At 48.5% G+C, this 14519-nt stretch overlaps 6 protein-coding genes across 6 annotated transcripts; 3 read left to right on the top strand and 3 right to left on the bottom strand.

Annotated features, from left to right (window-relative positions):
• Positions 1 to 695: 695 nt before the first annotated feature.
• Positions 696 to 2777, top strand: N7446_009515 (putative MFS allantoate transporter; the record flags this gene model as incomplete). The annotated part of the gene is made up of 8 exons (XM_058518260.1): positions 696 to 968; positions 1043 to 1190; positions 1244 to 1274; positions 1329 to 1595; positions 1689 to 1995; positions 2092 to 2332; positions 2385 to 2478; positions 2546 to 2777. 8 exons carry the CDS (start codon positions 696 to 698, stop codon positions 2775 to 2777), a joined length of 1593 nt encoding a protein of 530 aa, XP_058369048.1.
• Positions 2778 to 2971: 194 nt separating this feature from the next.
• N7446_009514 (putative ABC transporter) lies at positions 2972 to 7905 on the bottom strand (the record flags this gene model as incomplete). Its single annotated transcript, XM_058518259.1, has 4 exons — positions 2972 to 5656; positions 5704 to 7179; positions 7236 to 7722; positions 7778 to 7905. 4 exons carry the CDS (start codon positions 7903 to 7905, stop codon positions 2972 to 2974), a joined length of 4776 nt encoding a protein of 1591 aa, XP_058369047.1.
• Positions 7906 to 9326: 1421 nt separating this feature from the next.
• Positions 9327 to 9597, top strand: N7446_009513 (uncharacterized protein; the record flags this gene model as incomplete). The annotated part of the gene is made up of 2 exons (XM_058518258.1): positions 9327 to 9398; positions 9490 to 9597. The coding sequence occupies 2 exons, from the start codon at positions 9327 to 9329 to the stop codon at positions 9595 to 9597; spliced, it is 180 nt and encodes a 59-aa protein (XP_058369046.1).
• Positions 9598 to 10144: 547 nt separating this feature from the next.
• N7446_009512 (mitochondrial 54S ribosomal protein bL19m) lies at positions 10145 to 10963 on the bottom strand (the record flags this gene model as incomplete). Its single annotated transcript, XM_058518257.1, has 3 exons — positions 10145 to 10256; positions 10322 to 10703; positions 10768 to 10963. The coding sequence occupies 3 exons, from the start codon at positions 10961 to 10963 to the stop codon at positions 10145 to 10147; spliced, it is 690 nt and encodes a 229-aa protein (XP_058369045.1).
• A 248-nt stretch (positions 10964 to 11211) lies between these two features.
• On the top strand, positions 11212 to 12332 carry N7446_009511 (uncharacterized protein; the record flags this gene model as incomplete). The annotated part of the gene is made up of 2 exons (XM_058518256.1): positions 11212 to 11317; positions 11377 to 12332. 2 exons carry the CDS (start codon positions 11212 to 11214, stop codon positions 12330 to 12332), a joined length of 1062 nt encoding a protein of 353 aa, XP_058369044.1.
• A 255-nt stretch (positions 12333 to 12587) lies between these two features.
• N7446_009510 (uncharacterized protein) lies at positions 12588 to 14386 on the bottom strand (the record flags this gene model as incomplete). The annotated part of the gene is made up of 3 exons (XM_058518255.1): positions 12588 to 13358; positions 13411 to 13799; positions 13852 to 14386. The coding sequence occupies 3 exons, from the start codon at positions 14384 to 14386 to the stop codon at positions 12588 to 12590; spliced, it is 1695 nt and encodes a 564-aa protein (XP_058369043.1).
• Between the last annotated feature and the right edge of the window lie 133 nt (positions 14387 to 14519).

Genomic DNA, 14519 nt, shown 5'->3' with positions numbered 1-14519 from the left:
TCACACACAAATTGTCCGGGGGATCTTCCCATCTCCGCATCACCCCGGATTCTCGACCCCCACGCACTCTAGCCCTGATTGGAAGGTCAAGTACGATCAGCGCCATCCTTGGTATAACCCCTATTCGTATCCAAATATTCGGCTATGGTGGCTTGCGATGTACATCACACAATTGGATCAACTAAAAGAACCAGTGCAGCGGCAAGATCTCCGAGTTCTCGGATTTCCCCCGACAGTAACATACAGCAGGTATACTCCGTGGCAGGCAATCCTTGGCCACCGGCCAGTCTTTGTGGCGCAACCTAGCACACCCCTAATACTCATTCTGGATGAATTGCAGCGCAAGCCAATTGTGTTACTCGTCAGCCAAGACCAAGCTTCCCCCGCGTGGGTTGACTGCTCAGCGCATGATACAACTTTCCTTGGCGTGGGGAATATGCGTAGAGCTCCCCGCAGATTGGCAGTCTTTTTCTTCTGCTTTTTTAGCTTTGAACGTGGGGGAAGAGAGCGGGATTCTCTTCGGCGACTTTGAAGATGTAAAGCAAGGGGCGCATGCGATGCTCGGAATTCTCCCTTCGTTATACATCTACGTCCTTATTTCTCATTCATTCCGACCGTTTATATATCTTGATACACCCCGATTTTATTGATACCCCGTTGGTTCCACTTCTATACTAAGAACATCTAACTCCACTATGGCGGACAAGGTCCCCTCCGAGCCAACGTCTGGTTCAAAGGCCCATATCGCCGAAGCTCCCACTATCGTGCATGCAGAGAGTAACCAAGAGCAAAGCAAATTCAAAACTGCCAAAAATGCCGACGGCGATACAGCCATGGCGCTGTTCGATGATCCGGACGAGCTCCACGAAGAAGTTGATCCTGCAGAAGCGAGGAAGTTATTGTGGAAAATTGATTTTATGATTCTGCCCTACCTGGCTGTTTGCTACGCTTTCTTCTACATTGACAAGGTCGGTGCTTGCACACTCTTGATTCTCGGAGGATAACTGGTCAAATGTGCTAACACATACTTGCATGGGAACAGACAACCCTAAGCTATGCAGCAATCTTTGGTATTCGTGAAGATCTCAATCTTCATGGAACACAATATAGCTGGCTGAGCAGTATTTTCTACTTTGGATTCCTGGCTTGGGCATTCCCGACAAATTTCTTGATGCAGCGTCTTCCAATCGGTATGGTCCTCTCGTGTCCATCCAACAGGGATCAATCTGACCAAAGATCTTAGGGAAATATCTGGGTGCCAATATTTTCATGTGGTACGTTGAAGATCATAATCATTATTTAACTATATGCTGATGTACTTCATAAAGGGGTGTGTTTCTCATGATCCAAGCTGCCTGCAACAGCTTCGAGACTCTCGCCGTCCTTCGAGCCCTCGGTGGTGCTGCCGAAGCCTGCGCCGATCCTGCCTTTATGCTTATTACAAGTATGTGGTACACACGTCGTGAACAGCCCGTACGTATTGGATTGTGGTATACAGCCAATGGACTCGGTATTGCGCTAGGTGGGCTGCTAGGATACGGAATTGGCCAGATTCGCGGTGCGCTGCCATCTTGGAAATATGAGTTTATTGTAATGTGAGTTGGTATCATGCTCTCGTTCCGTTTTGCTTTTCGTCCTTTGTCCTGTCCTTTTTATCCCCTCTTTCTCGTCATGCTAACCAATGTCAGTGGTGCCCTCTGTGCTTCCTGGGGCATTATCATGTACATCTTCCTACCGGACTCCCCAGTCACGGCTCGTGGTCTGACCAAGAGAGAGCGCCGTATGGCTGTTGAGCGCTTGAGAGAAAATCAGACTGGTGTTGAGAACAAACATCTCAAGCCATATCAGATTCTTGAGGCCTTTAAGGATTATAAGCTCTACATGTTTTTCATTCTGGGTCTTGTTTGCAATGTCCCCAATGGTGGAATCTCGAACTTCGGCACCATTATCATTAAGGGATTTGGCTTTTCAACATTGGTGACGACTCTCATGCAGGTAAGAAGTTCCCTAACCCCATAAAATAACATCATTTTGTCTATTGAGCCTTTCTTTGCACATGCTATGCGACGCTAACTAAATACATGTCAATAGATCCCTTACGGAGTCATCATCGCCATATCCATCCTCGTATGCGTCTATCTGAATGACCGCTTCGAAAACCGACGATGTGTATTCGTGCTCATCTTCTTGATTCCAAACTTGGTTGGCTCTTTCGGTCTTCGATTTGTTCCCGTCCAGCACAGTGTGGGTCGCTTGATTTGCTACTACCTTACTGGCCCATATAACGCTGCATTTGTACTCATCTTGAGTATGCAGATTGCCAACACAGCTGGTGAGTGGCATATACCCATTTTTTACGATATCAGTTTTGCTGATAAGCCTAGGTCATACTAAAAAGGTCGTCACGAACGCCGTTCTGTTCCTGGGTTATTGTACCGGAAACATCGCAGGTCCATTCTTCTATAAGAATGAACAATCGTATGTCATCTCTTGCGGAACATAACTGCCTCTTCCTCAATAAGAAAGTATCTAACTTGAGTTCTAGACCTACTTACGAGCTTGGAATCTGGTCCATGATTGTCTCGCATTTGATTGAAGTCGTCTTGATCAGTGCTTTGGGTCTACTACTCCGTTGGGAAAACCAGAAACGCGATCTCCTTCAGTCTCAGATGGAGGGTGGTCTTGAGGGGAGAGATTTGGATGCGACTGCGTTCTTGGATTTGACGGATCGTGAAAACATGAAGTGTGTATCTCCCCGTATCCTTCCTTTCCTTTAGGATCTCGCTAACCATGATTCCGATAGCTTCCGATACATCTATTAGACGTATATTTCGTTTCCCCTTGATCCTTGACTGTTCACAGGTTCTGATGTTGATGATATAATCAAAATGAAGAGTTATATTATGTGAAATGATGGTTCTATTAAAACATATTGCAGAATGGATATCTTGTAAATCTAAGCCGACCTATATTATTTACTTCCCGAGTTCTCCTCCTCGATATTGTACTTCCCGACAATCGTAAGGAAAACCTGATCAAGGCTGGTCTGGCTGACAGAATAGTACTGGACACCCAGTAACTCCTTGTTCGCCTCTAGACACGAGAACAAATTGCCAATCCCGCCGTTCCCTCTTTTCATTACAGTCGAAGACTCAACCTTCTGACCATCGCGTCCGAGATCAAAATGGATCTCATCTTGGGTAATAGACTCATCGCCATGCTTTGACACTATGTCTGATGGTGAATCAGTGGGTACACTGAATCGAAGCTGACCGTGATACGTCTTCTGCTCAACCACAGCTCCACGGAGAGTACTATGCACCCATGTACGCATACGCTCCATATCTTCATCGGATGTATGAGGAGCTTGTGAGTGAACAAGGTGAACATGATACATATTGCCATATTTGGAGCGGAGATAGTCCGTAGTACCAAGAGCGAGCATACGCTTCGCCATGATTCCAGCACGACTCGCAAGTGCATCCGCCTCTTCCATGGAATGCGTGGTCAGGACAATAGACCGACCAGGTGCAACGGCCGCTAGTGTCTTCCACATGACTCGTTTGGAGGCGGCATCCATGCCGGAAGACGGCTCGTCGAGGAGGAGCACGGTGGGGTTTCCCATGAGTGCTATTCCAAGGGATAGCTTGCGCTTGTTGCCGCCTGAGAGCTTCATTGCCATGCGATGCTGGAATGGTGTAAGTCCGACGGCTCGGATAACTTGCCTCACGTTGTGATCGACATCCGAAATGCCGCGAATTTGAGCGTAGAACCTGAGGTGCTCGATGACGGTCATTTGGTCCATTGCGTCAAACTGGGGGCAGACGCCTAGGTTGGAACGGGCGATTGCGCGATTCTTGGTTACAGAGACGTTCTCGACAAAAATGTCGCCTCCTCGTTCGGAGGGCTGGATATCGCCTCGGATTAGACTGATGGTTGTTGTCTTTCCGGCACCGTTTGGACCGAGTAGAGCGAATACTTCGCCTCTACCGACTCCAAATGTGACATCTTCGACAGCCACCAACTTTTTGAAGGACTTTGTGAGGTGTAACACCCGAAGCCCATCTTGGCAGTCTGTGACTCTGGATAGCTCGTTCGCGACGTCTTCGTCCATCTCCTTTTCTTCGACGTCTTCAGACTTTGTTTTCGATCTGAAGGCCAAAACTGCATTGCCGCCTCCATCGAACCATAAAAGCAAAGCAAACAGTACGAATGACTGGATGATCAAGTATAGTATAGGTCCACCGTATACTGTGATATCACCAGGATAGGAAGCGAGCTCCTGGCCTTTACACAAGATCGAGAAGATGTTCAGCGCAGCAAACATAGCCCGCGAAAGACTTCCAATCGGCATGATAATTGACAAGGTGAAGTGTACAGTGGAAAGATAAGAGTCAATCTTGGCAGTCGGCGCGTATGTGAGGACAGACATGTAGCCGATGAAATAAATGAGAAAGAAGACGCACTGCATACCAGCAGCAAAGGCAAATGCTGCAAGCTGAGATTTGGCAAGAAGAGAGACCAAATACGACAAGATAGTGGAGCAGAGACCATAGAGGAAGAAGACCACGAAGAGATATTCAGCGTGATACCATACATCTGACGCAGCTCGGAAGATGATGATTCCCAAAACGCTGGCAAGTAGAACAATGCAGAAGTCGAAGCAAAGGTATGCAAGCCACAGGGGAAGCGGCCGGACACCATTGCTATAGTGCAAAGCACGCACATTTCGCAGGCGTTCTATGGTTGGATAGAGAGCGAAAAGAGCAGGGTACACAGCTGAGGCTAGACCAAAATAGACCAAAAGCTGAAGCATTTTGCCCACGTCAGACTGCCATGGAATGTCGAATGACTGATATTGGAAACCGATTGAGGTGTTGGACAAGAGATTATTCATGGCATTCTGCGTAAGCGCTGCGAGCACGAAGTTATTGTTGTTACCCTTCCATGCGAAGGTTGGTTTGGAGGATGAGTCTCCAAGCCAGATTCCACCGGGTGTGACATTTGCTTGGTGAGTTTCAATGTAGTTCGTGAAATCTGGCAAGCTCTCGACGAAATTGAAATAGCTAGACAGACTGCTGCTTTTCGAGCTGGCCGCACCAGACAAGGAATTGATGTAGCTGCCTAGCGCAGATGAGAATCTACTCTGTGGACCGACGACTAGGTCAATATCTTTGTATGAGCTCAATGACTTCGGGGCTGGGCTCATAAAAAGACTGTCCCCAGAACATTTGGGCGCAGTTGCATCCTTGAGAAACAAAGTGACAAGGCCTGAAGCAATCACCGGAATCAAAAAAGCAGCGAGGTATGGGATGTAGTTGCGACGTAAGATGGTCAGACGTTTGATATACAAAAACCATGTTTGGCGCACCATGCTAATACGCTTCCCTGTCAAGAGTTGTGTGGTGCCATTTGCGTTCTCTTCCACTAAATCCTCGGATTTTGGCTTTCTGTTGACAATATCAACACTTTCAGGTTGCTCGGAGTCCTGAGGTAGTTCCTGGGCAACTTTGAGGAACACGTCTTCGATCGTCGGTCCACTGATGCGATACTCAGTGATATTTTCCTTTTCAAGAACAGCAACAATTCTGGGAACGAGAGTTGAGTCTTGTACAGTATACACCGTTTCATCAAACTGGGTTTCCTTGATTGTTCCCTTGAGTTGCAAGTCAATGTTAGAAGTAGATCCAGGGGGTGATGAACATGAACTCGGTAACCCGATCCCAGACGGTGTTTAAGTTCGACTGAAGACCCTTGGGCTTCCAGAGAACCTTTTGATAGAATTGCGATATGATCTGCGAGAAGTTCTGCTTCATCCAGGAAGTGAGTGGTGAACAGAATCGTTCTGCGTCCTCTCTCTGCTAGCAGGATGTCCCAGATCTTCCTCCTCGAGATTGGATCGAGACCAGAAGAAACCTCGTCAACACAACAAACAGTTGAGCCACCCGTAAACATCATCGCCAATTGAAGCTTTCGTTTTTGACCCCCGGAAAGGGTTCTTGATTGGGCGTTGGGCTTTTTCTGCAAATCACAGTCGGCAATGAGCGCCATCAGGGTATCCTGGCTATCACGTTTTTGAACGGTCTTGAGACCGTTGAAGATCTTGACATGCTCTCTGACAGTCAAGTTGTGCCAAAGGACATTCTTCTGGGGACACAATCCAAATCCAGCTTCGCCGTTCCCATAATCAATTTTAATTTCTCCGGATGAAATCTTGGTGAGGCCTGATATAGCATCAAGCGTTGTAGATTTCCCAGAGCCATTGGCCCCCAGGAGAACCATGATCTCGCCCTTAACAACGCTCAAGCTGAGATTGTTAACTGCAAATACACTCTGTCGCTTGGAACCGAATCGCCTGCCCACATTCCTATGGAACCAGCTTGGTTTGTATTCTTTCGAGAAACTATCAATGGTGAGGGCTGAGGAATTCCCAAGTGCCGTGGCTTGGCGGCTAGACGAGGCGGTTCCATAGAGCATCCGCTCCACCAACGCAGCGAGAATGGGGTAAACAATAATCTGCACAATCAGAAGCACCCAAAGTGCGATACCCGGGATTGTCCAAGGATTATCGGGAGCGGCATGGACCAGGTTCGTTGGAAGGTTTTGTCTCTCCCATCGAGCCATGAACACTGAAAGGAACACATAGTTCATGGACGGAAACAGAAGACCAAGAACGATGACTGCGCCGTTAGTCTTGACGCCAGCAACCTGTGCTACAACCCCCAGCAAGAGGTTGGCTATTACCACGGAGATACCACTCAACTGTGCCTTTCTGAAGAAAGAAGCACCGAAAATCGAGAATGAAGACAGTGCCAATCCGGTAAAGAGGTGATTGACGACGGTGATCCCTGCCGATGTTTTGCTAAACACGCCATACTTCAGAATGATACCGGTGATGATCCAACCGGGTCCGTAGATGATGTCTAAAGCAAGATGGGCCGCAGTGAATCGAGCTGCTTGGGCTTTCCATTGGGAGGAACCCGGTAGCATGCAATCAATCAATTGACTCATGCCAAGTTCTCGTTCCATTGCAATCAAGCCTGTCAGCTGATATGTGACGCCAACCATTCCAATGAATAGCGCAATACTGATGATATTGATAATCGCGCTCATATAGCGCACCCGAATTTGATCTTGGCGTTGCTTTTGGGTCAATGAGGTGTAAGGGTACTCCATGATCTATGAATATCAAATCAGCAAATCCCAGTGAGACTTGACATGTAATGAAGACAAACCTCATCAGGAATACTTCCATTATCCACAGAACCATTGGTTTGAATAATGGCGCGATCGATGGAGTGTTGAAGAGGGAGAAGATAGATCTCCTGGGCATTGGTGCTCGTTTCAGTATTGATGCGATCACCCAATGAACCATCAGCTCGAATCGAGTAATTCCATATCCCTCCTAGCCCTTCATTTGGTGATGAGTAGAAGACCGCCGCGGCTATACAAGATGATGTTCCCCTGAGCGTGGTCCGACAGGTATCTCTGAGATCACTCTCGGAGGTTAAGGTCACAACTTGGTCCCCATGTTGTCGGGCAGGTTCTGCGACTTGATCAATGACCCGCTGTATATCGCCATCGATAAATCCATTGTTGACAAAGACCAATCTGTCTCTCCCTCCACCAACGGCTCCCAAGGCGCTGGTCAGAGACCGCACCGGCGTTGGGTTACCGATTCCATAGATAGATGGAGGAACAAAGAAGTTTCGCGCATAAGAACTGATTTGTTAATATCATTCATTTCATTCACCATGACAAGTACTTATCGACATACATGATGGCAATAAAGACGACAGGCAAAACCAAAGCTCTAAGGGTGGTTGTTGCACTGGGGCGCACGAAGGTGATCAGCAGGTTCTTGACGGTCAGGGTCCAAACCTGCCTCAAAAATAGGTTGAACATGTCTGTCCGTATCCCAGTCGGTTTCAACGTGAGAACATTGAGAAAAATCGCAGCCCCGTGGGGGCGACAGCCATCGATATTAATCCCCGTTGACAAGGAGTGGCTTAGCGGACACGGGTAATCCTAAAATTCCCCGATCGGCTTTAGCGAGGCATGGCACATCGAGTCCTTTAACTTGAATCGGACGTCGCTTCGCTAATGTTCAGGCAAAGCCGTGCAAGCGCCCAGACCCTTGGAAGGGCATGGCACCCCACAGCGGGCGTCGTTTCCTTGATATTGTCCCGATCGATGCTCCGATTTGGTGTCGCCAAGTGCCAAGCACCGAATTTTGCCTGTCTCTGGGGATGATGTAGGAAACGGTATATGATGCTGATAGGGACGAACACTAGAAAAAATTGATATCTACTACAAGGGTCATATGTGTGCATACAGTCTCTACACGAAACCCAGCCTCGAAGCGAATGTACCGTTTTATATATAGTTTTTGCCCTACTTGGGCCTCTCTTTTTCCACCTTTTTCCACCCATTTTCACGTTCCTCGAATTCTGATTGTTTATATACAAGTGGGGATATGAAAGGACCTATGGCATATAGCCCAGGTGCTCGCATGATGCTAGATGCTTTGGTGTATACACACATAGACTAAATGTAACTATCGACGGAGGGCTGCAGTTTCTTGAATGACGAGATTACTTCGCCAACTGTGCTGATTATTCTATTATCAAATTAGACCACTTCCAGGAAAACTAAGAAGGGAAACCAAGGATAGGGGAATGGATAGGGTGTATGGGTTAGGAAGAAAATAGAATGAAACGAGAAACTTATGCGGGTCAGTATCATGAAAGCTCGGCAAGAGGGTTGTTCACGTTATTGATCATGAAAAGGAAGGAAAAGAGTCGAGCTATCTCTATATTGACGTTACAAGTGATCACTGGATAAGGCCAACCAGGTATATATACTGTATCAGCAGATAGTAGAAAGGTGTAGAACTTGAGATCCAGGGCCTTGCCTTGGGATGTTGACACGGCCATTGCTTTATCCAGTCCGACGCAGAGTCTAGCTTAGTATGTGCAAAAATATGTGATTGTCACATTAGTTGTAATACGACCCAGTGATCAATGAGATAACACATTGAAATATTGGACAAGATGATGGAATATGCGTCACGGGTCATTTCTCATCGTACAAGACATGTACTCACGAGACCAGATGTAGTATATGCATTGCTGATCACGGAGCCATGCTAGGAGAGCTTTTGATTAGTCGGCAATTGCTGAAGAGCAACCCTTCCGTTGAGAGAATACTTTGAATGCCCCTGGTTCTCGCCGCATAACTCAGCAGTCAGGTAAGAATTTCCAAAAAAAAAGCATTCCCTACTACAATTTCATACTGTAGGAGTGAATAACAAGCCTTCAGAAACCATGGAAACACCCGATAGCGCCTTTGCGCAGGATGATAAGGGTCTTGAAAACGAAGCAATGTCTCTATTACTTGTAAGTAGCGCGTTACGCTTCCATCCTCATCTCACTAATCAATCCTTAGGATGGAAGAGATCTCTACCTCGAAAAATAATACTTTTTTTAGCAACTACCTGGACTAAAAGACAGCCGCGGCAATTCTGATCAGAGCAAACGAGAAGAGGCTTTCTTGACTCGCGAGGTTCCCAGGGTCAAACCGATACTCTTGAAGTGAGACCAGGTACTGGGAATGGTCTGAGAATCCTCATCTCGGGTAAAGGACGAGACAGGTTTGTTCTTCTCAAGATGTGTTAATGCGGCGTTTCTTTGCAGTTTGGCATGATCGTCCTCGGGATTGTATAACTGGGGAGCCCCTGTCATCCTCAGAAGAATAAAGAACAGTCATTAAATGCATCGTTGATAATTTTGAATGGAGCTACCATGCGTAAGACTAAAAGATAACGAGAGCCGAGGCCAGCCCTGCTACCTGAATTAGACCACCGTAGGGGTCTACCAGACTGAATAATAAGCATCATTGCCCAGAGAATGGTCGCGGTCAATCGCGAGACGGCTAAAAAGCTGGCAAGGAATCGGCGGTTTATGCCTTGGTCGGGTAATTGAACAGCGGTGCGAGATATCAGATGGCATGGGGTTTGAGTAGAAAGGCTCAAAGGGTGTATTTGATGTCGCAGTTTATGAACACAAATGAAGTACAAGATGTTAAATAGTAATACAGCCACTGTTATGCAAACGGGTGTCACGCCAGACGCCCTCTAAATCGATCACCGTCGTCGACCACCCTGGCCACCGCGGCCACCGCCCAAGAAAGCCTTCTTCTGACGGACATAGCTGGCCACAACGTTCTCGACACTGCGGCGGTCGTGCTTGCGGTTCCTATTGAGTAGGACCTGTTAGTAAATGTCCAAGCAGAAAAGTAACCAAAAAGACCAATCACGAACCTCATGTAATACAATCTCGCCCTTCTGCGCTTCTTCTCCGAGCGTTGGACAATCTCCACACTCTGGACATTAGGACTGAAGACTTTGACGGACATCTCAACAGCAACGCGAGTGAGCTCGTTCCGCAGGAGGAACGAAGTCTCAATTCCGCGCAGCTTGATGCTCAGGACGACTCCGTTGAATGGATCGCCATTCTTGAAGACCACCCGGACAATATCACCGGGCTTGACACAGCGCGCATTCCGTCGGTAGTCGAACAAAGCTTGTCGCTCACCCTTGGGGTCGAGCTCGGCCAATTGCGATTCTGTGACTGCTGCGACAGGGTCCGGGCATGCTTTGCGGGCAGATGGCGGAGCAGGGTAGATCTTGAGGGGCTCCTTAGCTATACCAAATGACAATAGTCAGTTAAACCTAAAACAGGAAATTGGATTGGTGCCAACACGTACTAGGGTCCGGGCGGTAGTGAAGAGGAATCTGAGAGAGGAATTGCTCCGGGATGTTCTGGGGAAGAGGGATGCGTTGGGGCCTCTTGCTGTAGGCCGTCGAGATAAACCGGCGGTTGACAAAGGGTGTGATAGGCTCTGATGGCCTCATCAGGGACCTCAGACAGCCTAGCGGCCGCATTGCTGGTAAAGCCGCCATGGTTGTGATGGAGAATGTCAAGTCGAGAAAGTCGGAGTCGAGTTTTGGCTGGGCCGGACCGGCAGAATTTCCGCCAAGCCTCAAGTTTGCCCGTTCGGGTTGCAGACAGCGCGATTCTTTTTCCCCGGTCGAAACACTCTTCCCTCGACCTCTTTTGTCTGTTGTTCTTGGCGAGAAAACACACCGAAGGATCGGTCACTGTTCTCCTTTACTGCTTTATTCTATACAGAACCTGCCGCTTACCTACAATGGCGCAAACCGCCGTCGGCAGGCTCTTCCGCCAGAAAACCACCAGCTCGGTATGCCAATCCATGCTGAGGCCATCTCAGGTCCGCAGCTTTGGCAATAAAGCAGGTATGCAGATATGCTTCTTATGGTGTTAGTCAGTTTCTCACAAGCGACGATTGGCGCAGCAATCCCAACTTTCACTTCAACACCCTCCGCCGAATTAAATGATGCCCTCGACCGCTTCCGACAAGAGCTTTTCATTCCCCTCGGGCTTCCTAAGCGACAGAGAAAGAGTGTGTTCAAGGCGAAATACGCCCAAACATTGGAACATGACCCGATTACCGTGAAGATCAGCGAAAACGAAGAGTTTACCCTAACGCCGAAGAACAAGCACGAATTGCCATCCAAGAAAGATGCCATGGAAGTCCTCCACATGATGGTTGCGACCAAGAACTTCAGCAACCTTTTCCCATTCCTGAGCGGCCTCCGTATGTCGAACTATATCCTCAACAATGACCGATGGGAGTATATCATCCGCAAAGCTGGCCAGGCCGATAAGCTCGGAGCCGTCATTGAGTGCGCCAGACAGTGCTCCCGCACCGGTTTGAGTCTGAGCAACATGAACGTCGCTCGCCGTCTATTCTTCGAACTTCACCAGATGGCGCAGCGCGCGGACTACCAGGGCAAAGAAGTCGTCAAGGCTTTGGATCTGGCAGAGAAGGCGGCCAGTTTGATGGACAGCCCCGAGCACTCTGTCAGAGACGACAGTGCCAGTGACCCGAAGCAGCAGCCTTTCGTTATTGGTACGCTTTTGGAACTCAGTGCCGCTTGTGCCGTTGAAAACGAGACCGCAAAGACCAAGGTCTCCGACTATGCTCGGAAGCTTGAGGCTGCTTGGGATCTCGGCAAGTTCACGGATGATTATCCCAGCCCCTCTGAAAAGCAGGCTCGGGTTGAGGAGAACCTCGCCGTTATCCATGGCATTAAGTTGGCCCATAAGCTGGAGAAGCCGTCTCAATCGCTCGTTGCCCTTAAGTCGCGCATGAAGCCGATTAGGGCTATCCTGGCTGAGCAGTTGAAGAGTGTTAAGAACAAGCAGGTGCTTAATGACCAGGTGGCTCAGCAGTTTATCAAGTGGTAGTCTGACAAGCTGCGTGTCTTTTTCTTCTGTTTTGGTCCTGATTGAGCCATATCGACATGTATATTAAACTATTCTTCTCAGATATTTTGGAGCTGGCACTTGTACTTCTTAAAATGGATAATTTATTTCCTAACACTTTTGATCACGCTAGGTGCGGGTGTAAGATGTTTTAAGATCAAACTTGCTAAAGATGCCGAAAGGAATAGAATCGAGCAGGCTCGGAGGTTATTTTACGTGTCTCCAATATGATGACGCTTAAGAGCACAATTCCAGGGTGTTGTCGGTACCAATGCGTGCTCTTCCAGAAAGAGAGGTGGTGCCATTGACAACAGCAGGGCCAGATACAGTAAGCTGACCCTCTTCCGCGCCGTCAGTGGAGCCCTCGGGGACATTTTTCAGAGTAATTTCCGTGCTACTCAACGGGGCGCCAAAGTGGCTGGGGCCAGTGAGGCATCTGTAGTCAAAGGCATTTGTCTGGGAAATGGCACCAGCAACCCCGGGTCCGGTCAAGGCATAAACAACCCGAGCGCCAGTGAAGATTCGGAGCTCAGTCAATTGCTCCGAAGTAAGACGAGCAACGGAGCTGCCATCAATGCGGTGGGAAATGCAAAGAAGGCGCAGGTTGTCCAGAGAAAGCTCGGCAGTGGGACCAATGCGAGCCAACTGGCTGAAGAAGTTGTGGGTTGGCATATTTCCTGCATCTAAAGTCCTTGCTTGAAGCCAGCGACCAATAGAGGAGATAAGGCCAGTATGCGGGCGCATAATCTTCTCGTGGTAATCGCTCATGGTCTGCGACGATGCAATAATGACTGTGGGAGACACACCAGCAGTAGCCAAAGCAAAGTCAACGGTCTCTCCAGCGACGGAATTTAGGGCGATGGAAGAGTTGGCGAAGAGCGCACCCATAGTCTGGCATAGTGGATAAGACCGAGAAAGGGAGTCGATGGACAGGACAATATCGGTTGGAGTGAAGCGCTGGGTACGAGGCAGTGAAGAGTTTAATGCGCCAACAGCGGAAACAAGATTCTAGAACTTATTGTTAATGGTGCTGGTGTCAAAGAAGCCTGGTGGTTCTTACCTCGGGCTGGAACTCAATAAATTGGCCTGATTGAGACGAAGAGGGCCAAACAGTGCTGACGGATGGCGTCGTCGTTTTAGGGTCATACTCGGGAACCTCATAGCCAGCAAGATCCTTATGCTCCTCAACCAGTTCATGCCAAACCGCCACACTCAAGCTACCCTTGACGTCCTCGGGAACCTCGTTCCAGTCCATGTGTCGGTTGCCATACTTGGCAACCCAGAGGGCGAGTGAGAGCTGTTTGTTGTCCTTTGAGATAAGAGACAGATCAATAGACCCAGCTTCAGCAATGATAACATCTGCCTTTGCCTGTTGCAAATGAGCAGATAATATCTCTGCAGGAAGGTTGTGAGGCACAAGGACAGTCTTGAAACCGTAGAAAGCACCCGCTGAATGGCACCGTTAGCAATCAAGCTATAAAGTCTGAGTGGAAATATATACCAAAAATCGCAGCTAGTAGTTCAATGGAGTCTGTCAGGCAAATAGCCACAGTCTTCGCATCGGCGCTCCGCAGATGACGACCGATAACGTTGATCTCTTGGGTGACTTGGTCTAAAGAGTGCTCGATAGCCTTTTTTCCCAGCACTGTATAGATCTTGCCCTGCTTGCCAGAGATGGTGCCATCTTCATTCAGAGCCCCACGCACAGCAGTCTTCCAAATATCACGCAGGTCACCTCGGCGGCCACCAGTCCATTTTGGTGCACCGGGATCCTTGACGTTCAGCCCGAATCGCAGGGGCAACCCATGTGGAGTTTCCAGACATCTGTATGTTGCGGACTCGCCCTGCTGGCGGATAGGGGATGCAGTAGATTGGCGAGCAAGAAGGAATGGATGGATGTCAGGGTCTCGAGACGAAATCACAGAGTACACAGCAAAGGCAACAACAACACCAGCAACAACAGTGGTGTAAATGTTCCAATCGGCTATTATATCAGCCACTAGAGTGTCCAGCCTTTCCACGACGGAAGCAGACATTTTGATCAGGTTGATGAAGTGTCAACAGAAGAACTATGACGTTGAGGGGCAGAGCTGATAAGAAGGTCATCTTATTGGCTGAGGTCAGCTGCCCGGGTCAACCAAAAGCCCGCGAAACTCCTGATCTGCCAGC

Source organism: Penicillium canescens, assembly GCF_028828765.1.
Source record: "Penicillium canescens strain IBT 15451 chromosome Unknown utg000006l_segment0_segment0, whole genome shotgun sequence".
In the NCBI taxonomy this organism is placed as follows: Eukaryota; Fungi; Ascomycota; class Eurotiomycetes; order Eurotiales; family Aspergillaceae; genus Penicillium; species Penicillium canescens.
This window is presented reverse-complemented; position numbering and strand designations above follow the sequence as displayed.